The following is a 25451-nucleotide window of genomic DNA, read 5'->3' on the forward strand; positions in this document are numbered from 1 at the left end:
TTGATTTTGATACCTGTTACTGTATATTGCAGGCTCTTGCTAGCTACTAAATGCTATATTTGTTGTTGTGCTTCAGGAATCAGTGTAAGAATTTAAATCTTTAGAAATTCACGGGCAACTAATCTGTAAATTTACAGCTTGTAAATTAGGCTTATAAATTTTATTTGCACATATACACACTTACTGAACTAAAGGCACATGTGCTACAAGCTATGTGTAGGTGTGTATATCCATTACAGGAGGAGGCCGAAGTTGCTTTGGCCAGAGTATATCCTTTTACAACAGTGATTATTCTTTTGGCAAAACATATTTGTACAACAAGGCCCAAAAAAATTCAAACATTGATATCTCAGTTTGGAATCTCATTATTTTAAGATCCAGGGTCCCTGGGTGTATCCATTATGTGTCAGATTGGATTTGTGAATGTATTCTGATTGTCTAGAATCACAGCTGCATAAATCTTACTGTTTGCAAATCATTTGACTCCAGCTTCTTTGCATGACAGATTTAGAGGGCCACAAATTATTATCTCTACAGGATTAATAATTAATCAATTCCCTCATTTCTTTCTCATAATCAAAGTCAACTTAAAAACGGTACTTTTTTTTGTAGGTAAAATTATGCGGCGGGTATTAAGGAAGATTGCCAAAAATGACCGGGAACTGGGCGATACCTCAACAGTGGCAGATCCAGCAGTTATAAACCATCTTTTCAGTAACAGATGTGAGACAATAATGTAGCTGGGCTACCCTACTAAAATATCAGAAATGCAAGAATTTGATGAGAGTATGGCCCCTGAGAGACAATGACTTGAGATGGGAAATTGCTGTGTGCTGCTCTGAATAGAAGATCTTGAAGAGAAGACAAACTGGTGCTCCAACATCCAGTCCTTTCGTGTTGTAAATCTAGCTTTGTGCCTCTAGCTCTGTGTGTGTTATTTTATAGTCCAATACTCCACACATGAAATTTCAGCCTCATTCACCCAATAGTTCAATTATTTTTATTTTTACACTTAACATGCTACAATTGGTGGAGCTTAGAACATGCAGATGCTGGTATGAAGAGGCTTTCCTCCTGAGCTGTAGTTATGAGCCTTTAAAAGGCTTGAGAACTAATAGATTTAAGCAGTAATCCTCATGTTGAGGCAGTATTACTGAAATACATATTTTAACAATTAAGCATTTGTTTTAACAAAAAATATCCTGAGTACCCCAGCTGCACAGCATAGGAAATGAGACATTTTAAAGAAAACTGTCAAATATGAAGCTGTGTAAAATTATTTTTCCAGTGTTATCTCTCTTGAAATGTAGACTGGAAAGGATTATTATACTTTTTTGTTCCCCCACCCAAAGGAATAACACTATCTACAGATTCTCATTTTCAATAATGCTTGTGTGCTTGAATGCACACATTTGAATTTTTGCAGTATATTGTTCCATGATGGATGCAACTTCAGCTGTCCTAGTCATTAAAGCTGTGCTTGTATGCCTGGATATTCTGTAGAGGGAGGTGTTCTTTTTTTTTTTTTGCTAGAAATATTTGGTGCAATGTCAATGCCAGTTGAATCTGGGGGAGATATATCTATTATTTTCATTAACGGATGAGCAGCAGATGCTATAAATATTAAAGGAAGCCATTGTGTGACCAGCTTGTGTTCCACAAGCACGTAAAGGAAATGAATAATTAAATATATTCAGAGATTCTGGACTGTTGGAATGTGCCTGGTTACGCTGAGGAAAAGTCTTCCAGAGATACTTAAATTTACTCAAATTGATCCTGTTTTCTCCATGTGATGATTGTGTAGATCATGTGTATGACCAAAGTCAAGCTGCTGCTCTTAGGAAACAAAACAAAATGGCCACCAAACAGCAGAGACACATTTTCTTCAGTTAGATGACTTTACTCATAGTTCATTAATCTTGCTTCTTCTTGAAATTAGGATGGTTCTCATTGAAAGAGCAAAGGCAAAATCAAATTTAGTTTTAGATTCGACATGGGTACTTAAGTGAGGAAAACACAAACTCTTTAATCCTTGCAGATTAATAAATGTATAAGATGGGAAAGGTTTGTTTCAAAATTGCCAAGGCATTACAGCAATTAGTGCTATTTACCTTGGAATGTCTTTATGTTAGAAACTGCTATTTACTATCTGAAACGTTTTTTTTGCCTGTGATAACCATGTTGTTGCATCCCTGAAGATGTCTGCATTATCCATAGAACAGCTTAAAACTGTATGCCCCTCATACTGTGTATTTGACTACTGTGACCATTGCTTTATCTTTGCTCATGGATATATTTCTCATTTTTTAATCTGCCGGTGGTAGTCTAAATGTATTGTGTGTGATCTGCAACATTGATATGCATATAACTATGTTCTACAGCACCGATAGTAGGCCAGTGGCTTACTAAAGAGCTGTTGATACAAATTCCTTATTTTTGGACACAGAATGATATAAATATGGTTGGGAAATGGGAAAAATGTTTTAATTGGAATAAATTAAAAAGATAAAGCCTATAATACAATAATAGTTGGTGTTTTATGTTCCTTGTTTTGAATGATAAACTAGGATTCTCGCCTGTTCTGCTTAACATTTCTGGTATTGTTTCTTCTGTCTGCATTTGTAAAGAGTCTACTAAAGAGGCCCCAGCATAACTGGTTCCATAAAGTAAGACTTCTATTAAACTCTTTACAAATAGTCCTCAACGTACCACCACAATTGAGCCCAAAATGTTTGTTGCTGAGACAGTTAAGTGAGTTTTGCTCCATTTTATGCTCTTTCTTGCCACAGTTGTTAAGTGAATCCCTGCAGTTGTTAATTTAGTAACAGTTATGTAAATCTTGCTTCCCCATTGATTTTGCTTTTCAGAAGATAGTGAAATATGACTAAAATGCCAAGTGGCTGAATTTTGATCATGTGACCATGGAGATGCTGGAATGGTTGTAACTGTGAAAAATGGTTATAAGCCTTTTTTTCAGTGCTGTTGTAACTTTGAACAATTACTAAACTGTTGAAAGTTGAAGACTACCTGTTTTCAAATTGGGACTCATTCTAAGGGTTGTGCATTGCTTTGGATTCAGAGGCAAACAGGTGATTTGGAGCATGTACCATCATCTGGCTGCATCTTCTTAAACCAAGTACATCTTTTTCTAGGCGTGTGTTGCAGTTGCAGACATCAAACATGCAATCCCAAGAAGAGATGGCTGCTTTAAATAATTGCAAAGCTGTGTTGTGTAAATGTCACTGTGCACCAGAGCATGTTTTTGCTTTGTTATGGTATCGATTATTAATTGGTTGCAGTAAACTTTTATCAACAAGGGCAGATAAAAGTACATATAAAATGTGATCTATTGATTTCATTTGCTTCAAATCTAGTGAAAATGGTCTACTAACTCGTAGTTGATTCTAAATTACATAATAAAGCTAAAGGAAAATGCAGACAAAAACCAGTAACATTTCTTCTGCATTATGGAAGGATTGTACTGGTGGATTATGAATTTCTCTACTCAAAGCTTCAGATTTGAGGTCTGCTTATCTTTTTTCAAATTGTGACTATATAAATCTAGTTTATACTTAGTAAGGCCATACATGGCTATGTAGTCCTACCAAATTGCTGTCTTTCATATATGCTGATGAAAGTAACTGGACTTGCTGGTTTGTTAAAATGTAGGATTTAGCATCATTGCATATCAAATATCACACTATAAAATATTTCCAACTTTACAAATATAATACTGGTAACACGTCAGAATGTCATGAGCTCCCCCCACCCACCCCCAATAAAACCCGAACTGGTCCTATGCTAGAACCTTAGGAGGAAAAGCGGGGGTGGCAGACACATAATTGTCACCAATTATTTTTCAGAATATTTTCCAATCGATATCAAGTATATTATTTAGAAAATTATTCTACTGATTCTTAATGCTTGTCCTCGTATAGCTCCATTAATTCTCCAGGGCTGTCCTCTAAAATGCACTGAGTAAGGCTGTAGTCAAGATATCCACGTGCAAAGTGAGATAGTGTTCTTGAACAAAAGAGACATATATAGAGATGTCATCTTTCTAAAGCAGAGTGATAAGGTGTGAAAGGCTGAAAAGATAGAATACCATCAATGCTATTACCAGAAGAATATTCTGCATTCTGCCACAAGACAAATTCCATTGTTTCACAGCATTTGGAGATTTAAGAATCTGTTAAAAAAACACACATTAACACATATGTTCCTCACATCGGATGATCTGTTTTCTAAACTTATTACACATTTGCTATCTTTTTCAAGAAGTATTGACACATTTTTTTTTGTAACCTATCAGTTACTCAGACATGAGATAGTCAGAACTGATGAGTCTTTCACTACTATTTTTAGCTCAAATTAGTTCTAGCAAAGCTGGCTGCTATAGACGTTTTGCATGTTAAGAGCTGGTTTTGAAATGATTTCCTACTAAACACTTCTTTCACCTTTTTCTTAGGTTTGTTGCTTTATAAAACACGGATGGGTGCAGGGAATCACTGAAACTGAAATGACTTTATGCTTTTTATTATGTCCCTTTACCGAATGCTAGTGATTGCGCATCTTTCAAAGGAGCTCATCAAAAGCACCATAAAAACCAACATGAATACACGATTCTTATTTGTTCTCAGGTCATTTTCAGGCAGAAACAGAGTGAAACAGGAAGTTTCCCACCCAAAAAATGTAATTCTGGAAGTATTTCATTCCTTGGTGCTACTTTGAAAAAAATAGAATTACATCTTGAATATGTAGAAAGTTATCAAGAATATTTTTTGCTATCAGAAATCCACATGCTTTTTCAGGAGATGCTTATCAGCCAGTTGACCATGATTGTTAAAAGCATATTAGGTCCATGAGGTGTATCTTTGACCGGATATTGTAGAAAATTTCAATGTAGGTAATTTAGAATCCTCTATTTTTTGAGCAGGACCGCAAATTATTAAAGAGAATTGTTATAAGTTTGATTACAAAGTCTGCTATTTGGCAATCATGCCTTTAAAAATGTGTCCTTTTTTATATCACATAGGGAGTATCCAAGACAGCAACACCAGCTGCTACTCCACCATCTGCATGTTCCATAGCCTTTGTTCTCAAGAGATGACCCACATGCTTGTTCATCACAAACTTTTGACCCTGTCTGCAAGGGGAAAAAAAGTATATGTAACATTGTTCAACCTTTTATCTGTAATCTTGTTAGAGTTCCATTAAGCAAAGCCGCTTGATTCTAAGCAGATCATTTGTGTATGTATACTTGCTCAACAATTCTGCAATGGCAAGCCAAAACACTTTAGTGTTCTTATAATATCACTGAAAGTATTTCAGTTGTAAGCAGTGGAAGAATTTATTTATTTAAAGTATATGGCTGCCCATATTATGGCACACAACTGTGGACAGCTGACAAATGATTAAAAACAAAATCATTTTTAAAAAATCAAAAAAAGCAGTTATCCACATCATCCTCTACATCATTGATCTATGCAGCCTTTTGGATCCAACTTTATTATCCCAACACCTGTGGGGAAAGGCAGTTCTGGAGTTTTAGAGCATAAGACTGTTGTAATCCATCAGAAATCTAAGAATCAGTATAGCTTAACAGTAATACTCAAGCACAGAGTATCCAGAACATGCTTGTTTTCTTTCTATTACATTTCTATTGGAAGTAGCAAGAAGAGTGTCAGGAGGTAGCAGATAGGATTACTTTCTTTTAAAATTGATTTATTTTACATTCCCTTATTAAGTGGTTTCATTAAACACAGCAAGGTGGCATATTAAATCGACTAGTTGTGCTGAGGATTGGGAAGATATTCCTATATGTACATGATAAATTTAATGCAACATCTGGTGACTTCTAGCACCTAGTTCATCTTTATAGTCGGGAGGTTGATTTGGATCACTAGTTTATTTAGCTTGGTGTTGTCTATTGTGAATAATTCTAGAGACTCTAGTATAATACTTTAAGCCACAGCTTCAGATGCCAAGAACTGAAATATGACTATTTGCATACAAGGTACGCTCTACCACCAAATATTTTATTAAAGTGCTAAATTAAATTTCAGTTCAATGTATACGTATATAGTTCTGTACTTGGCACATGATTCAGAGTGTCATACATTATCAATAAACAATCCACTATCTATGTAAGAACAATATAATGAACAAATAATTTACAAAAAGAACAAAAACAGAAGGATGTAAAGTATCAGGAAAAATTCAACTAATAGAATCATGCTACTCCTTGACCCATGACTGGCAAAAGGACAGATGTTTAATACCTTTCAAAGATAGGCAGTCTGGGCCAATGAACCTCAGGGGACAGCTGTTCCATCCTCCCCAGAGGATATGGTCTAAATAGGAACTAAATACACCAACCCTGTAGGATCTTATAGCTGAGCAGAAATCATTCAAAATAACCTGGCCCATTGCCGTGAAGGGTTTTACAGGTAAGAATCAGTACCTTCAATTGCAACTGGAAGCTCACAGCAATGATAATGATAATCAAGGGTAGCCCCATGTAATGCACATGGTAGTAATCTCTCTGAGATGCCCAATGCATGAGTGGTCATAGCAGGGCCTCTTGATCCAGAAGCAGATGCAACTGGCACATAAGGTGGAACTGTGCGTAGAGCCTCTGAGTCACAGCTGCTCTCCAAGCAGGAGCTATAAGTTAGAAGGACCCATATATTGTGCACTACTAGTTCTACTTGAAGAGGGGTGATCCTGTCCAGGAAATCTCTGGATCCAGGGAGTACTACAGTCGCTAGCTGTTATGAGGGTAGAGTCTGTTTTCCCCCAAGTCCTTATAGCTTTCACACAATAGTATCACAAGATACACAGTGGAGCTTCTGTCAACTTCTTACAACTGTCATCAACAACTGTGCTGATGTATGACCTTACCCAGCAGTCCGGAAACAGAATTCATTAATGCTAACTGACCTCAAGAGGAAGGAGGAATACTATCTCAATACCATGCCTCCCATTCCCAAATCCCTGAGGTGGTTCAGAAGGATATTTTATCAAACCACCAGATTAATAGATTGGATGCCCCAATCTCATTCTGGTTTTCCCACAAATCATCATCCAATGTGATCAATGTTGTCTTCATATCATGTTCAGATAGGAAAACCAACTGAAAGGGATCTACATAATTATGCCTCAGCTAGAGCCCTTTGAAACTGTAGCCTGACCATGTTCTCAACAAGGAGACAGCCAGAGTTGAATCCAGCAATGAGACTTATGAGAAAGTGACAGACCTGACTTATTCTGAAGTGCAGGTAGACCCAGCCCCTCTCAAGGAAGAATTCTCCATTGCTTGGACCCAATCTCATGCTACCTCCTGGAAGGTCTTACATGAAACAGGAGGGGGCATGGATCTAACATACAGGTGCATGAACTCACAAACACCCAGGACCTGTCCATTTCTTCAGGGTCAACAGGAACGAACACTTCCCAGATAATCATTATTCCTTATGAACTCAATGTGCAATTTTATCCAAAGTATTAGCAAAATATATATATAATTTTTACAAATAGATAAATAGGAATGTAAAATTTTAATATCTCTAGGAATTACAGCCAGTTTCTCACCTGATATAGACTCCAAAGATTCCCAATTCAGACACGCATTCTGATATTTTCAGTGGACAATGAGCCCTCAATAAATAATTTCGTGTTGGGGGAGCCTTTATCTTATCCATGAGAATATAAGAAGTCCTCTCAGAACTGTCCTTAATTTTCTCCAGAACTTGCTTGAGCTCATCCCCATAGAGATTATTCCCTGGCAATGCAATAGAACTCAATATTAGACAAAACAAAGGTGCTAATTTGTATGTTAGGTTCTTGTCCCATCCAGCAATATCAAATAATGAAGCACAAGTGGAAAGGATAAAGAGAAACTATTAGCAACATTTTACATGGGCAGATTTGCATTTCTCCCCAAAACTGTACAGTACAGCATGTGTATGTGTGATCTGATGGAGCATTTTTTTTGTATTTGTGGAAGATAACTTCATAGTGGAATGCCTTTTTATTGCTTAGTTAATGCTAGATTTTTTGCAGTTTAATAAATGATATTAAGTATTTTAGACAAGACTGCAGATAAGCAGTGATTATGGAATAACTAAATTCTTCCAGCAGAATTATAGCAGAATTATCTTTTACTTAAACTATCAGCAAGCAACATTCTCATTCTTTAGAAGTTTTTAGAATCACCAGTCAGATAATTGTGACTAAGTATTACAAAATATTAAAAATTGATAAAATTACTCAAGATTTTCTTCTTAATATTAGCCCTATTCAGGGGTTTAATTAATTGAAATTGTACAAATAAACTATAACTTTAAAACAAACTATACAAATAAACTGTATTAACAGATAACAGACAATGAAAACTAACATCCATACCCCTGCTATTGGTTTGCTGAAAAAGATGTGCATATAATGAACCTTTCTGCATTGTGTATGTGTAGTTGTGTATGTGAAGGCTCTCTTCTCTGCAGATATTTGCATTATATGCACATTGATTACAGAACAGTTTCTATCGTAAACATGGCATAAATGAAGTTTATAAGTTTATGTGACTTTTAAGCTGAATGCCTAAATAGCTCTACTGTTCTGCTATTGTAGAATTTATGTATCTGAAAGTGATTCTGTTTCAGACTTTTGTTATTTGCAATGAAGATATTATAGATTTTTAAAATTAATTATTAGATTTTGGAGCGGAAATTCTGATTCTGAACATATTTAAACCACTACTGTATAACTCTTAACTTAGATATCTGATGATTTAAGTGGCTGAGTGGTTTTAGAACCAAAACATTATGATTAAAAAATAAATTATTAGAACTTTCATTATACAAGCCCAGCAAACAATTACCTCCTCCTTCTCTTTGTGGTTTTAACACAAATCGATCCGGGTCAGCAATAGCAGTGGCAACCATCTTATCACCTTCTTCATCCTTGAGAAAAAGAAGACTGTTGCAAAGTAGCCATAGCAAATGCTTAACTTTGGTTTTTAACAACAAAATTCTAGTACATTTTAAACATACATAATAGCCCTAGGCAAAAAATAAGATTCCCAATTTACCAAAATATTTTATTAATGGTATATACCAGGGGTGGCGAACAAGTTCGACAAAAAGAGCCAAAATTTTAAACTGTGAGAGTCAGAGAGCCACACCACGCAGTGACCTGCCAAAACAGACAAACACTCACACAAAAAGCATATAATTTTAACAATAATATATTAAACACATAATATAACATGCTCAGTCAGGTGTTTTTTGTTATAAATTTTTATAAACCCATTAGAGCTGCAACGGAAGGCAACGGAAATATTTTTAGACACAAAGCTTTTGACAAGTTAAAATTCACAGTAAATGGAATAATCTCTACAATCTTTTAATATGGAAAGTCAAAGGCAAGGATGGGCATTTTCTCTTTTATTATTTATAATTGGTTAGCACAGGGGTGTCCAAACTTGGCTGGGGAATTCTGGGAGTTGAAGTCCACAAGTCTTAAAGTTCCCAAGTTTGGACACCCCTGGGTTAGGAGGTCTTGGCGGGCCAGAACTGAAAAGCTAAACAAATATTTCAGCTAAAGATTCAGGTAGAAAGAGATACAAGATGAAATGCTATGCAAATGATATAGTAGTAACGATTATGCAAACACAAAGCTCCATAAGATACTAATGGCAGAATCCAAAGATTTTTGGCTACCTTTTAGAGATAAAAAAATTAAATGAAAAGTAAGATAATAAGGCATTCAATTTCCAATGAAAAAAAAACATGAAAAGGGGGATTGGGATATGAGAAAAATATAGTGAAATATCTAGAACTCTTATTTAATAGGATATAATAATAATACATTTGAAAACAATTATAACAAATTATTGAATGAAATGAACAATTCCTTGAAACTTAGATATTATCTAAGATAAATGTTTTATTCCAAATGGCACCAACTGGAAGCTGGGTGGTGGGGTGGGGGAGCAAGATTCAAAATCATACAAGACTCAAAAGAAAGATATAGAGGAGCAGCATTTCTTAATCTTAGACTGGATTACAAAGCAAATTGTCTTAATCTTATTTAAAGATAAAATTGAACAATCACCTCTGTGGTCCCTTCCAACCCTGTGATTCTATGGGTTTGGTATATCTACAAATGATTGGCAGATCACCAATCTTTTCCAACTTCCAGTATTTTAAGTTAAATGAAATGTTAAAAATTTAGAAAGATCTCTGCCATAGCCACCATTCTGATAATTGCTTGTCTTTTAACTTCAGTATAATGATTAATTCATTGCATTTGAATTAATCTATTTCCTTGGACACTTTGATCTCTAGTAACTAAGATATAAGTTTGTATTTTTTAAAATATAGAATACTTGATTCATGATGAGGTGCAATAGGTGACTGACAGTACTGCTACAACCTTCCTCTGACTACTTAGTCTTAGCATTTTATTCTGATTAGCAAAGTTCAAGTTCTAAGGGCTGGTTTTTTTGTATTTTTTTAAAAAAGTGGACTCCACAACCCAAAGTCTCCATTCCCCTAATTATTACCCATCTTCCACTTCATCTTAACTTAAGACTTCATCTTAACTTAACACGAGGCTCGCGGCCAAAATAAATGAGGCTCTTTGCCTCTTACCATTATTTAGTATGCTGTGGCTCAGATCGCACGCTAAACCCGGAAGTACGGTCGACGCGATGACGCTCCAGCAGGCAAGCGTCGTCGCGTCGACCGTACTTCCGGGTTTAGCGCACGATCCGAGCCACAGCATACTAAATAATGGTAAGAGGCAAAGAGCCTCATTTATTTTGGCCGCGAGCCGCATGCGGCTCGCGAGCCGCATGTTCGCCACCCCTGCTTTATATAGTATGTATTATTGCTACTGTGCTCTGCAATTTTGTACTGCATTATAGCATTGCATATATTAAATGTCCATGTCCCACAACACATTGCTACTTACCATTTCCAAGGAGTAGAGACCTGTGAATGTTGCTCTCAATCGAGCCACTGCTTCTGGTTCATTTGGCAAGAATCTTTCCAGGATTCCTGGTCTGCTGAGCTCCTGCTGAACTTTTTTGGTTCCAACCAGCTGTGTAGCTATATCAGGACACTTAACTGCTCTGGACTTTTCCAGCAATAACCGTGCCTCCCAGTTCTTAAAACAAACAAGGTATCTCACTGCAGATGCTTTTGTAACATATAGTATTTAAGACATAGTACAATGGTTGTTATATCATGCAGCTGAGGAAACGTATATGTTCCTTCTCCCCCTTGCGTCTGCATCTCCTGCAATAAACTAAGTAAGAAAAATTAGCACATCTCTACAGAATCTTTTAGTATAAAAACTGATAAAATTATGTATATATTACTACTGTTTAATCAGGTGAAAAGAAAACCCTATGGCTACCTGAATATTAGCAAAAGATATACATAATATATATATTTGCAATAGTCACAAATATCTGTAGATGGGTCTTCACCCATCTACGGGTGAAGTGATAAGTGATAAGAGTGGAGGTTCATTCTCCAAGCTCGTGAGAATGAACCTTCATCCTCATAAAAAATATCTATCCACTGAAATAGTCAGCCTGCATTTGACATGTCAGGCAAGTACCCTGCTATTAAACTTAAAAAGTAATTCCTCCCCCCACTCTTCCAATTGAAATCACTTTGTCATTGTTTTCTAAAAAATTTAGAAAGAAAGTCATACGAGCATTCTAGCAATGTTTTTTGAAATGGCAATGAACTATTGAAATTAATTTAGAGAAAGACAGCCAACTATCACAGGAAGAACTGAATAATTTTCAGTGAGTTTATTTCATAGCTCATGGTCCCAACTCTGTTTAGAATAATTTCATTTTAATGTATACAAAACTTCTGCATTACTTCTATTTAATTATTATATGATTGGTATTGTTGCAGTTCATCCTGAAATATGTGATAATTGTCTAAAGGGTCCTTAAAATAAATTATATACCTTATGCCTAGCTGCCAAAGATCATTACGGTACTAACCTGTTCATTATAACTTTCTGGCATATAGCCTTCCCTGTAATATACCACTGCAACTTCCTCCCCATCTCTGAAACAGAGAACAAAATATGTAAGTACTTTTCTCCATTTTTAAGCCCTCCATTTCTCAAGCTGCCTCTCCCCCACCCCACCCTCTCTCACACACACAAAAATTGTGCAATACATTCCATTACTACAAAGTAGATTTCTATTCATTTTGAATGCTTTGATTAGATTTTCAAAAACATTACATTCAATTACTGAAATATTGTAAAATCAGCGCTATCAAACAGATCATTCTTTTATAGTTCTATTGATAAATATAACTGATTTCCAACCTTTCAGGGAATTAGGATACAACTAGATATATGAAGTAACTGAAACTGCTTTAATAGTAACCAGGATATCATTCACTTAAATCCCTGAATGAACTCTATTTCCATCAGTACTAATTTAGCCATTCATTAGCTACTTATTTAAAAATTTATTTCACACATCCAGTTAAAAATAATTTTTGATTTATATTCTGGTGAATGTGATGTGAACATTTTCAAATACCTGACATTTTTTTAACAAATGCAACATAAATATTTTGTAGCGCTCAAACACTACAGATACATGAAAATTAAGCTCACATATGAGCTATCCATGCCCTAATAATCTAAAATTTTAGTTTAATCCTTGTTTAACAAAATATTTTGTTTAATACTTTCTATTCTACAAGATTTCTAACTAGGAGAAAGAATTGTGAAATTACCATCTGTTCCTCTGAGGGATACTATTAATTTTATCTGGCTGATAGTTACTGCTCTGTGCCAACCGCAAAAACTGCTTTCCATGTTGAGGAAAGATCTTTGGAAGGTGAGACACTGCAAAGAAACTGGCCTTCTCAAGCTATGGAATATGTTAGTTAAAAACAGGCTAATATGTTGTGGCCTTGATTCAACAAAGCTTTTCTAAAATGACATTAGAGGCTGGATGTAGGCAAGATAATTTTCCACCTAAGATAATTAATATATTGTATTACCACTAGGGTTTAGCAAAATTCAGCAGCAGACCTATGGACGCTACTTACATATACAGTTTCTTTTCACTGTCCAAAGATGCTTTTTCAAACACATCTTTAAAACCTTTTCGGATCACCTTGATATTCCTTAGGGTGCAAGAAAGACAAGAAGAATTGGAATTTTAAATAGAAATCAAGGGCTTCCATTTTATGTGGAAAAAATAACATGTTTTCCTCACCTACGTACCTATACCAAAAGACAAGATTGCTGATGAAGAATCAGAACAGCTTCTGTAAAGGTAAATCTGACCCCATTTATCTTTTAGAATTAATGGGACATAGTGGGAACATCAAAGAGAAGACATTTGTGTTACGAGGAGGGACAGAGTGCCTCTTCATAACACAAATCTATTAGCTAATCTAATAATCTATTGATTACTAATATGTTTCATTTGATAACATACAGATATGCCTATTATTGGGTTAAGTTTCATTTGGCCTGCATTAATGAAATAGCTTTTCCTTGGCCAGAGTTCACAATCTTTTTACTTACTTGGAAAGATTTCACATAGGATTAGGATGAGTTTGGCCAGGCAACTCTAGCAGTGAGGGTTGACTCTGACATGTTGATCATAACATTAGTTGACAATGTTATCTTAAGATGTAGAACACTGATATGCTTTTCCTTTAAACTTCAGATGACTATTATTTTCTGTAGTAGGCATCCAATGTAAACTGGACTAATATAAAACAATGTTCTGGTTAAGCCCTGAGCCACAGCTGCTGAGGAGGAAGTTACGTGGCCATGTGGCAGCACTGATGTCCCAATGGCTATGTTCAGCTACTATATTTGATTTTGGAGGTCCTGGTAGCTGAGAAATATCATACATTGTCATCTCCCTTTCTTTATTAATAAAATCTATATGGATTAGCATCACAAAGCATACTTTTTTTTGTACTTTTGAAACAGGAAAAAAAAATTAAAAATCTTTGCAGACAAAAAACAAATAGCTAGCAGAATTCAAGCTGGAAAATGAAACCGCTCTTTGCAATGAAATGAGAATCTCCCAGGACAGAAAACAGTTAAAATTCTTGGACTGCATATCAACTCAACATTCCAAAATCAAGGAAGATTATGAGAGCAAACCATGTTTGTTTTTTTCACAAGAAACTGAATGGCTTTGGTCATAGACCATACTTTTATTATTATTACTTTGGACAGCAGAGAACTGCTACGTATAACACAGTGAAATTATTAAAATGAATGTGCCTGAGATTTTGGAAGAGATGGATATCGGTTGTTGCGGTTTTTATTTTATTTTTTAAAGTTTGTTACTTAGTGGCTTATTTCCCTCATTTCATAGGATAATTCCTGGAGCTACAAAAAAAAAAAAGGTTGAGAAGTTGCATGAAGCTATGAGTTTCTAAGCCTTGTTTTAATAATTTTAAAATTTGAACATTTATCTCCAAAATATATTTTAAGGAACCAAATATAAATGGTGTAAGCTCTCACAGAATGAATTTAATAGCAGAGATATATAAAGTATTCAGATTTGAAAAACACCATTTCAATTGCAAAAAGCATCTCCACCTTAAGTGTAAACCAGCTATTTCAAGTACAAAGCAGGAATGTTTGGGGAATTTTAAAAAGTGTTTCTAGATCAGAAAAAGGAATTCTGTTTCAAACTCAAAGTACTTATTTCAAATTTGAAGCATTCAGCTTAAGATATTTTGCCCAGCACTACTGAATAGCATGATAATTCCAACTATATGAGACTGATACCTTATCCATAGTTCATTTTCTATACAACGTTGGTCAAAAATATTTCTCTGAGCCTCTTCAACCAGAAACATCACCACTGCTCTGAAATAAAAATATATTATGTAGTAATTGCAGTAATTAAAGTATTCTAATTTTGAAATACATTTTCAGTGTTTATTATATGTTGTGCCACACCCAGAAACAGGGATTGGCAATCTGCAAGAATACAAAGGCCAAATGTGCTTCTACAAATCCAGTGCTATGTTCCTAGAAGCAGTGCAATTTTTATGCTCTTAAAAAAAAAGTAAATATAAGAAAACAGATGCATTAAAGCTAAGCTACGTGTAATACATTAATTTTCCTTTAAAATAATGCATCTCATCCTCCCAGTATTATCAGTCTCGTATTTCTTCTAGTCCTCAATCTTTTAAAATTGTTTTTGCCACCCATAAAAAGCCATCTACAAAAATAATCTCCCCTTTGTACACTTACGTATTCATAATCTCAGTCTTTATGCCAGGGGTGTCCAAACTTGGCAACTTTAAGACTTGTGGACTTCAAGGCTGGGGAATTCTGGGAGTTGAAGTCCACAAGTCTTAAAGTTGCCAAGTTTGGACACCCCTGCTTTATGCAATCCTCTGGGGTGTTTGGGATGGTCCCCTATTTGTCTCTTTGCTTACAATATGGTTGTCCATCCTTTACATACAATACAATAAATACTGCATGGCCTCGCTCCACTTCCTGCTTATTTCCACTGATTTTTGAAGCTCCAGGCATAGTCTTCTGTTACTGTTCTACTAATATTCCACTTGCTGCCTCTTATTGCCTTCAATCATGGTTTCAGAGATCACTACTACTACTATTCCTGGATTATTGAAATGGGGCTACCTTTGAAGGTCATGTGGAGGCTGCAGCTGGTCCAAAATATGGCAAAGTTGGCAGTAATTAGTAGGCTAGGATATGCCCAAAGCAGTTGACATTTACTGCTTTGCAAACTACACTGTTACTAGATGGCGTCCAGGTACAGTTATAAAGCCTTTCATGACATAGGGCCAGGTTATTTGAGGAGTTGCCAATTCCTCCAATTGTTTCTGACCGTCTGGTGAGATTAGGCAGAATGGGTGTGCTTTATGTTCCTTCAATTAAACCAAGGAAGCATGCCTTCTCTCTCACAGGGCATCACTTGCTGTATTTTCCGGAGTATGAGATGCACCTTTTTCTCTCAAAAAAGAGGCTGAAAATCTGGGTGTGTGTTATACACTGAATACTGCATTTTTTGTCTCCTGAAACCTTGCCCCCTTCACCAAAATGGCTGTGCATAGCCTTTAGGAGGCTTTCAGAGTGCTCCTGGGGCCTGGGGAGGGCAGAAATTGAGCGAAAAATGGGCAGGTTTTTTGCTCAATTTTGCCCCCTGAGTCCCCAGGAGCACTCTATAAGCCTCTCTATGGCTATGCATGCCCTTTTTTTTGGACAAAAACTGGTCCTGTTTTCATGGAAAATGGGCCTTTTGCTCGTTTTTGCCCCCCTCCCAAGAGCATTCTACAAGCCTCCTAAAGGCTATTCATGCCCTTTAAAAAAAAAACAGGTCCATTTTCATGAAAAACGGGCTGTTTTTGGGAAGTCTGCACAGTGCAAAAACTTTTTTAAAAAACGTGCCTCTTCAAAACCTTGGTGCGCCTTATACTCAGTGCACCTTATACCCCAAAAAATATGGTATTCATAAAAATAGCATGCACAGCTATGCAGATATTTTATAAGCTGTTTATCTTACTTATCTGAGCCATAGAGTTCCCAAGCTCTTGCAATGCCCATGGCAATTCCTTTTGATGGATTATTGGAAAGCAATTTTGAGGCTTCCTTTGATTTCCCCAAAACATTCAGCACATGCCTATGATTGGGATACATAGATACAGAATTCATAAAGATTGAGAATACACAACTGCCAGGACAAAGGTGTTAGAGAGATTAAAGACATAAACACTTTTTGAAACACACACTGTAAAAGTCCTTCATGAGTAATGCACATATATACAAAACATTTTCACTAGCAAAATTAAAGGAAGCATGGAAAGATTATCATTGCCATATATTTTATAGTCAAAGCATCAATTTATTCAAGGATGCCATTAATAAATGTCATTATAAAATGCATTCTGAACTTGGCAACAGGTTTTATTAAGGAGAAAACCACAACCCACCAAAATGGCAGGGCAAGCTACAGTATATAAACAGAAAACAAACTCACTCACTCACACTGATTTTATCTAGTTGGACAATGAAACATCTCCAAGCACAAAACCAACTTCAGAGAGCACCAATGACTCCATAGTTTAAGCCTGAGCTACTTATACTCCATTGTATTGAAACTGTCTGTCTTTTATAACTGCACCTTACAAGCACAGCAACAATAATTCAAGGCAAAATTCAGATGAAGAATCTCTGTTTTTTTATTTTTAATAAAAAGAAGTAAGCATAGAGAATCACTTATGATATTGATCATTAGAAGGATTAGGAATTTTTGCTGATGCCTTTGCACTTGCAGTGGGAATATACCAAGATGAAAGGACCTCTGCCATGGTGCTTAATATATTGGATGAGCAATGAGCTCACAAACAGGTTATTGTGTAGATGAGAAGGTGGCAGCTTTGAATTCAAGTTTTTATTTATTTATTTATTCCATTTATATACCACCCATCTCTCTGTCAAGTGATTCTGGGTAGCTCACGATATCAAAAACAAGTACAAAAAATTAACAACCTCTTCAGAGCCCCAGGCCAAATGGCAGAGCCAGATTTTGAGGCTTTTTCAAGCCAAGAAGATGGGAGTGGATCTCATCTTGAGGGGCATGATGATTGAGAGGGTGGATACAGGTAACTTACATTCTCAGATGGACCTTGACTAAGGCATTTCAACTATGCTTTTCCCATGCACTTCTGCTCTATCTGAGCCAGCCAAAAACTTAGTGATACATGATATTTTTAAGTAGCCCTAAAATAAGAATTGAAAACTTGCTGGATGAAATACACAAGGTGAAGGGCAAATCTTCAGCATTTTACATAGCTTTAAGCCATCCCTATTACAGAATAGAAATAGCCTTGAATAAATATTAACAAGCAAGCAAAGCAAAGCAGAATTCCAGTCAACTTTGCTGTGCTAAAATCATACAGTGAAAGAACGCAAGTTTGCATGGCAGCCTTACCGGTGTACTGTAGTGGTTCGAGATGTGAGGCCTCCAAAGCTTGCAGCAATGGTGTTTATCTCTACTTGTTTTAGAGCTGGAGAACCATCTGCGCCATAGTCAAACATGTAATCAGAGCGATTGATTCCTAAAACCAATGACTAAGTAAGATAGAAACAGAAGTAAGACAGAAAGTTGCCACTATAGCAGAAGCTATAGTGACAAGTATTCCAAGTATTCCAAAAGGACATTTACACTGCATTATTATTCAGAGAACATCAATTTATTCATAAGTTTATTAACTGCATTGAGCACTTAACCATAATATAATCCACATGATAGCAGTTTTGGTACTAGGTTCATGTTTCCATTGGGACTGACTGGCAAGGGAAGTTTTAAAGGAGAGCTTTTCTAATGGGGTTAGGATGAAGGTTTAGGGTTAGATGTTCATGGGATTGGCTGATATAAATGGTTACATTGCTTTGTACAGCACATTGTAATAATCCGTATGGGAGTTGACTAGTGCATGAGCAACTGTGAGAGTCTCCAATTTTAGATCACTTTGCCACTGCTTTGATAGGAAAACCAGATTGGGCATGTGACCACTATCTTGTATCAGGTTCTGGATCACCTGGGATAATCCAAGGTGGCATGGATGCCCGGAATTTCTGAGCCACATCAGATCCCCTCCCAGGAAATGCAGACTGAAATCACCAGGATAAGCAACCATTTATCATTTTCTGAAGTTTTAAATTAGTCTCTGATTCAGCATGTATGCTAGTTTTATTGTATTTAGGGTAGTCTTAGAATTATATAGGATAACTTGTTTCAATAACTTAGTGGTTCAGACGATCCTCAGTTAGCAACCACTTGATCAGTGAGCAAACTTATGACAGTGCTGAACGAATGTTACTTATGATTGGTCCTTGAAAGTTCTAGCCATTGCAGTACTCCTGTGGTCATTTGACTGTAATTTTGGAACCTTCCCTGCTGGCTTCTCACAAGCAAAGTCATTGGGGAATCGGTAGGAAATCAGAAGTTGCAATCTTATGAGGTCCTCATTTAATTGTCTGCGATTCACTTAATGCTAATTGGAAACAGTCAGAACTGCAATCACTACGTGGCATAGTCATGTAAGGTCATGCTTTATGACTGCATAACTTTGCAGCAGGAATTACTATTGTTAAGCGAGGACTACATGTCCTCTGTTACAATAGGGATTGCCTGACAAGATAAAGTTTAGGGTACTTTCCCCTAGAATTAGGGTTAGGTTTCTTTTTTGCTTTACATTTACATTCAATGTGAATGTTTCTTTTTGAATGAATGTTTACCATTAGTAGAAGTATTACAGTTATGTTTAGGAACTGCTTACTAGTAAAATTTGTAGATTAAAATTCCATATTGGCAGGGGTAAGAGAAATTAAGGTCACAGTTAGGGATTTTTGACAACTTGGTTTTATTTTCATGTGAGGATAAGCTTTAGGTTGATTTACTGAACTTGTGTCAGAACTCTGAGGCACTTCCACATGGAAAGGATTAGCCAGTGATATTACCATTGCCTGTGCAGTGCCCAGTTGAGGGCTCCTTTCATGTCCCCAGCAGGAGCTGGCATGAAGGAAGGAGGTTTACTAACCTCCAACCCAAAATACTAACCACGCGAGCCACCACACTCCAGGCTGATTTATGCGAAATGGAAATGTTAGGTTTATGTTACATGAGGACTATCTGTCAAGGTACTTGGTAGGGGGAAAAAATGCCAGTAGGGCAGTAATCTAGGGTAAGATTTCCTTGAGGTCCAAGATTGTATTTAATAAGTGGCTGAAACATTCATTTATTCCTCTTATTTATGTAGCTGCTCATTTCACAATAAACTGTGGGTGGCGTTGGGATGAGTCATCATTATTATTGATACTTTTAAGTTTAATGCTATAAGGATGACGTATTAGAAATAAATCAGCAGCTTTAATAGTTTTTATGTAATACCTGAGCAATTCCTTCATCCAAAACCTGCTTGTAAATTTTAAACAGTTGAGCTGTAAAGTCATCCACTTTAAGGATACTAGGAAGAAGTAGAAAACAGAGATCATATGTAGAATGTGTAAAAAAGACACAAAGTAACATTGAAATTTTCAGTTCTCTAGAATTCTTCACAAGTTAAGGAATTATAAAAATACAAGGGACAGAGAAATCCAAATATTAGACCAAATAATTTAGAGTGATGTTTTTTCCTCCATACCTTTTTCTAATATATTTGTGGAGCAAAGTTGCTCATTATATAAAATAGCTTATCAGGAAAAGAATTTATACCATATTAGGAAAATAAGATTTATTACTAGGAAGATTTTTTCCCTCAGTTTTTCCTCAGTTTACTGCATAATACAGCTGTTATTTATCTTAAAAATCCAGTTTTTCATATTTCTGATGCTATTTGGACCTACAGCAACTTATGTGCAGAAAATTTATGTGTAAAAAAAAATCCCCTCAAAATGTACACATGAATTTTCAGCAAAAACATAATGCCTGGGAATTCACATTATGTATTTCCAACTGTCATGTAACCACAAGAACTACAAGACCATTCAGGTGACAAAGTATAGTGATCTTGGAATCTATAATACATATAATGCTTAAACATAACATAAGATGAAATGAAATGACATGCTGGTTGATATTATTTACTTAGAAATACATTCATAACATGTTTCCTTAGTTTTGCAAACAATTAGACAAATATCACGGGAATAAAATAGGCAGAGAGAGTAGCCTGATGGTGAACAATAAGGAAGAATATATGAATATTCCTTCCACATTCCACTAAATCAATTTTAATATAAGTTGTCCTCACTTAGTGGCCATAATTAATTGGAACCCACCACTGAGTTGCTAAGCAACATATAGTCATTAAATGAAGCATCACGTGACTGTGGCTGACTTATGAGATCAGTTCCACTGCAGTTGTAATTCACCTGCAATCATTAAAAATAATATCATGTGATCATGATTTGCAACTGCTGGCTTCTCTCCACTGATTTTGCTTGTCAGAAGTTGGCTGTGAAGCTCGCAAATGGTAAACACGTGCCAGTTTAAAAGCACCCGAATCACAATCACCTGACTACGGGGCACTGGAACAGTTGTAAGCTCAAGGACCGTATGTAAAGCTTCTTTTCCAACACTCGTAAATTTGAAAGGTCACTATACCGGGAAGTTGTTAACTGAGGATTACTTATCCAGCAACTATGAAAATTGCAACTGAAATACTATTTTTTCTTAATATGCAATAGGCAGACATACCTGGCAAGAGTACACTCTAGAAATTCTGTATCCTGGCTAACTTTATCCACTAGGAGGTTAAAATCTTGTTGAATGGAATAGGCTTGTTCAAGCAGACTTGCTGGTACTGGAGATGGGAACAGTGTAAAAGGTGCAAAATTCACAACCTGTTAAAACAAGGAAAAGCAATGAATATGCTGCCTTCGAATACTTTGAACAAGTAATGAAATTGAGCTCTTTCAAATCTTGAAAACATACTAGAAATATGTAGGGGAGGAAACTTAATATCATGATAGCAGAATTATATTGACAGCATTATGTACAATACTTTCCCGAAGCTGAGCTTTAATGGAAACAAGTGTTCCCTAAATAATGTAGCTACAAAGGAAAGGCAAATGGAAGCAAATAAAAGAAACAAAGCTTTCCATGTATGTTGTGTCACTATGGCCTGCTTGCACGCATTGGATCACTACATGCGGCCAGATTCGTTAATGGTACCATACATGAAAAAAATTATCACATGTAGACAAATTACTGAGAACTTTGCTTTACATGTAGATAATTGTCAGCTATCTTCACTGACCAGTATATGACTGAATTTATCTACCCATTAAGGTTTGAAAGTATATAAAATAATAGCGGAAAATGAGCAGTACATATAACAAATGTAAAATAGATATGTTTTCTACAGAACAAACATGTAAAAATCAATCCAGCAATAAAGGACATATAATTAATAAAGTTGGAGGGGGTATAGATATAGTTAAATAACTGCTGAGTAATACGACAATATTGCTATACAATAACATAAATACATGTTTTAAGATCTGTCAAGTAGGTATATGGTGTTACAAAGATTTTGCAACATGAATTGTAGTTTTGAACTTACATCAGAAGCATTGGGGTCATCTTTAGTCCTCATTAGAACACCTTCAAGTAATGCTACGTCTATTGCAATGGGAGCCACATATTGAATGAGCTGCACATTTTGCAAAATATCTTTCCAAAGCGTAGTCATTGCAAAGACTGAAAAAGATACAATAAAATTCTAAAAATATTATTTTATACACCCCCACCCCCACCAAGATGATGTGCAGAAGAAAAATAAGATTCAATATCCATTAAAAACACACTGTAATTAATTAAAAAATCCAGGGTGAAATCATGCATTATTAAACTATATAACACATTTAAAAAGTTCAGAAGCTCAATATTTAACAATCCAAATAGCAAAAGGCAGATGGGAACATGATCGAACTTTAAAGATTGGTTTAAAATTTGCACAATGTGTTGGAATGAATTTCTATAGGTTTGAGCTAAACCTATATCTATGAATCAGATCAACTAAGAAGTTGATCTGATTCATAGATATAGTTATGTAACTTAGTCCTAAAAACACACCATCTATCTAATATATTACCTGGGAATACATCTCCCCAAAATATAGTGGCACTTTATACAGTAGAATCTAAACTCTTTTAGTGAACTTCACACTTGACTAAAGACATGAGAGTACATATCTAACTCTTAGATCCAAGATATAAGTTCACAAAGAGTTAAGAGACTGATCTTTAAATCTGATTATTTTTACTGAAGTAAATGTAAAAACAAATGAATTACAAAATTCATGGGTGGCATAGATAGCAATTTTCCTTCCAATTACACACAGGCACATACACATAGAGGAGAAACATTGTTTTACAGAAATATACTAAATGTTTCCTAAATACATAGTTATGAAGCACTTCAAAATGAAATAGTATTGTAGATAAAAATCAGATTTTCATGACAACTAGACAACAGAATGAGTGGAATACACTATTGAAGTATCATTATATTCTCTCCATCCCCAGAACTTTCCTCTTTGTTAGTATAGATTTCACATAGTCATCAATTTATGCTGCCTTTTGTAACAATGTCTGTGTCTATGTAACCTGCGTCTGAGCTCCAACAGTACATTTTTTTCATGTATCTCTATTTGTGAGATACAGAAACATCCTATTAACAATCATGCTAGAAGTAATGCACCAACTGAATATCTTTTTTAAGGGAATTCCCCAATTTCTGATTATTTTTAGTGTAATAACAAAGTTCATCTGGCAGTTATATCTCTGGGCAAAGCAGTAATCTATTAACAATATTTAATCTATTAACAATAATTATGATGCATCTCCATGAGCCAAGAAGTACAATAATGAATCCCTATGGGTATGGATCTTGACAGCTTATGACAAAACAGCAATTAAATCTTTTAAACATTATACAGAAACCCAGGCTAATGGAAGTAGTTTGTTAAAAGGGAATTTTATGCTAAGTAATGTAACCAAACTCGATAATATTGAGTTACTTTAGAAAGAATTTAAATTATTTACTTGAACAAGTATAAACAACCTTATCAGGTTCAGTAAAGTACCTATTGTAACTTGCAACCTTATGCCTTATTGGAAGAAATCTGGATAGCTACACTGTAGGAAGTTAAAACCCATCCCTCCCCTAGAAAAATGAAATATCCTAAGAAATACTGAAAAGGCAGAATATTACATTTCCCTGGATGTGAAAAGGAAGAAACATGTTTTAAAGACAAAGTAGCTCCCTGCAGCTTCCTGCCCATCCCCCTTTGTCAATGGGCCATTAAGAAGGCCAAGCCAGTCCCTTTACATCTGCGGTTCTCAACCTGTGGGTCAGGACCCCTTTGGGGGTCGAACGACCCTTTCATAGGGGTCGCCTAAGATCATCGGAAAACACATATTTTCAAAAAAATATGGAAAACATTAAATAATTTTAGCGTTGGGGGTCACCATAACATGAGGAACTGTATTGAAGAGTCATGGCATTAGGAAGGTTGAGACCCACTGCTTTACATAATAAAGAGTTCTCCCTTTCAGCTCCAGGGTGATGGAATCAAGGCATGCTAGTATTAGCCCTGTACCCAACTCACCACATGGCATCTGAGAACTCAACTGGACTCAGCCTAGAGAGTTGCCCCTGCATGGCCCCATGAGAGTCTGACAACCAATCAGAATACATTTCTTACACAGGAACAGGAAACAGAGAGGTGGGGCCGAACAGAGTATTAAAAACCTAGCAAGCTCCTCCTCTCGCTCTCTTCTTCACCCAACACCTGGAAGCATGTGATCAACTTTTTCCCCAGGACCTCAAGCCATGTGGTCCTGCCCATCATTAAACCATTTTTCTAAGCAGCCTCCATGTTTCCAGTGTCTTTTTCCCCACTTGGAGCCGAACCCAGAAGGACATTTCTTCCAACAACACACATTGCAATAATTCATTTTCATTCTGTTACAAAGGAAGTGTGGAAAAAAAATACAAGACCAATTCCATTTATTAAGATAATATCAAATATCTACGACTGATACCATGGAAGAAAAAATGCAATTGTTTCTGAAACACACTAGTATTGTTTTAACATCAATTAAAATAAATGAAAGCAAAAAAAGGAGGGGGAAAAATCTCTTCAAATGCTGAATCATCTATGGCCTGTCTCTAGTTAATAAGTGTTTTTAATCACTCTTTTCCGCATCTTTTAGAATAGAGCTCCCCCCTTCTCAGTCGGGAACCTGTGGACGTGAAGTGCCTTCCTTCCCATCATAAGATGAATTGACAGTTCCGTTATGGTAGTTTTTAAAAACTCTAAAGCCATGTTTGTCTCACATGATCGACCTCTGCACCCCCGATACTGGCTAGCTTTGGTCCCGGTCCACTTCTGTTTCCTGAAGCCCCCTCGGCAGCGGCTTAACTCTTCAGACACCCACCCACTGTCAGAAAGGACAAGCGCTGCTCTGCGTCCTTCTGCCCTCAATAGTCCCGCACCCCTCGTTCTGTCACCTGAGAAGGGCTGTGGGTTAATGGGCACCACTGGGTCTTCCCATTTCTCCCTTCCAGTGGGTGAGGAAAGGCGCCGGCCGCTACATCCTCGACTCAGAGCACTGATACTCACTAACACACAGCGCCCTTTCCGAGGATTTAAATGTCTACGCAACCATTGAAACACAGAAGACATCTATCCCGCCGCCCAGGCGCCCCATCCGCCCACCCGGTACCTGAGACCACTCTGACCGGAATCCACAACTATGTCCGCTCAGACAGGCCCTCGCAGATTGGCTACTCTTTCAGCCTATCCACGAACACCAGTGCCCTTTGCACTGATTGACAGGAGTGTAATCATATCGGAAAAGTACGCACACACACA

The 25451-nt window shown here is 36.3% G+C and overlaps 2 protein-coding genes across 5 annotated transcripts in view; one reads left to right on the top strand and one right to left on the bottom strand.

Moving 5' to 3' along the window:
* The window catches only part of ACSS2 (acyl-CoA synthetase short chain family member 2), a 66273-nt gene extending 63747 nt beyond the window's left edge, over positions 1-2526 (top strand). The window contains exon 19 of one of the 2 annotated variants that reach the window (XM_081949093.1): positions 613-1298. In XM_081949093.1, the coding sequence (XP_081805219.1) occupies positions 613-740 (128 nt within the window). In that variant the 3' untranslated portion in view covers positions 741-1298. Of the gene's footprint in view, positions 1-612 lie in introns of both variants that reach the window. The other variant, XM_081949094.1, reaches the window with a different exon arrangement.
* Positions 950-25440, bottom strand: GSS (glutathione synthetase). 3 transcript variants are annotated; one of them, XM_081949096.1, is made up of 13 exons: positions 25088-25296; positions 22134-22270; positions 21266-21411; positions 19958-20033; positions 17996-18135; positions 16568-16684; positions 14818-14898; positions 13104-13181; positions 12032-12098; positions 10978-11172; positions 8882-8963; positions 7594-7783; positions 950-4189 (listed from the first exon to the last, which is right to left on the bottom strand). In XM_081949096.1, exons 1-13 carry the CDS (start codon positions 25260-25262, stop codon positions 4165-4167), a joined length of 1509 nt encoding a protein of 502 aa, XP_081805222.1. In that variant the 5' UTR covers positions 25263-25296; the 3' UTR covers positions 950-4164. The 3 variants fall into 3 exon arrangements, with proteins under 3 accessions (XP_081805222.1, XP_081805223.1, XP_081805221.1); XM_081949097.1 differs by lacking the exons at positions 950-4189; positions 25088-25296 and adding exons at positions 4521-5146; positions 25303-25440; XM_081949095.1 differs by lacking the exon at positions 950-4189 and adding an exon at positions 4521-5146.
* Between the last annotated feature and the right edge of the window lie 11 nt (positions 25441-25451).

Source organism: Natrix helvetica (assembly GCF_964273705.1).
Source record: "Natrix helvetica genome assembly, chromosome: 3".
Taxonomy (NCBI): Eukaryota; Metazoa; Chordata; class Lepidosauria; order Squamata; family Natricidae; genus Natrix; species Natrix helvetica.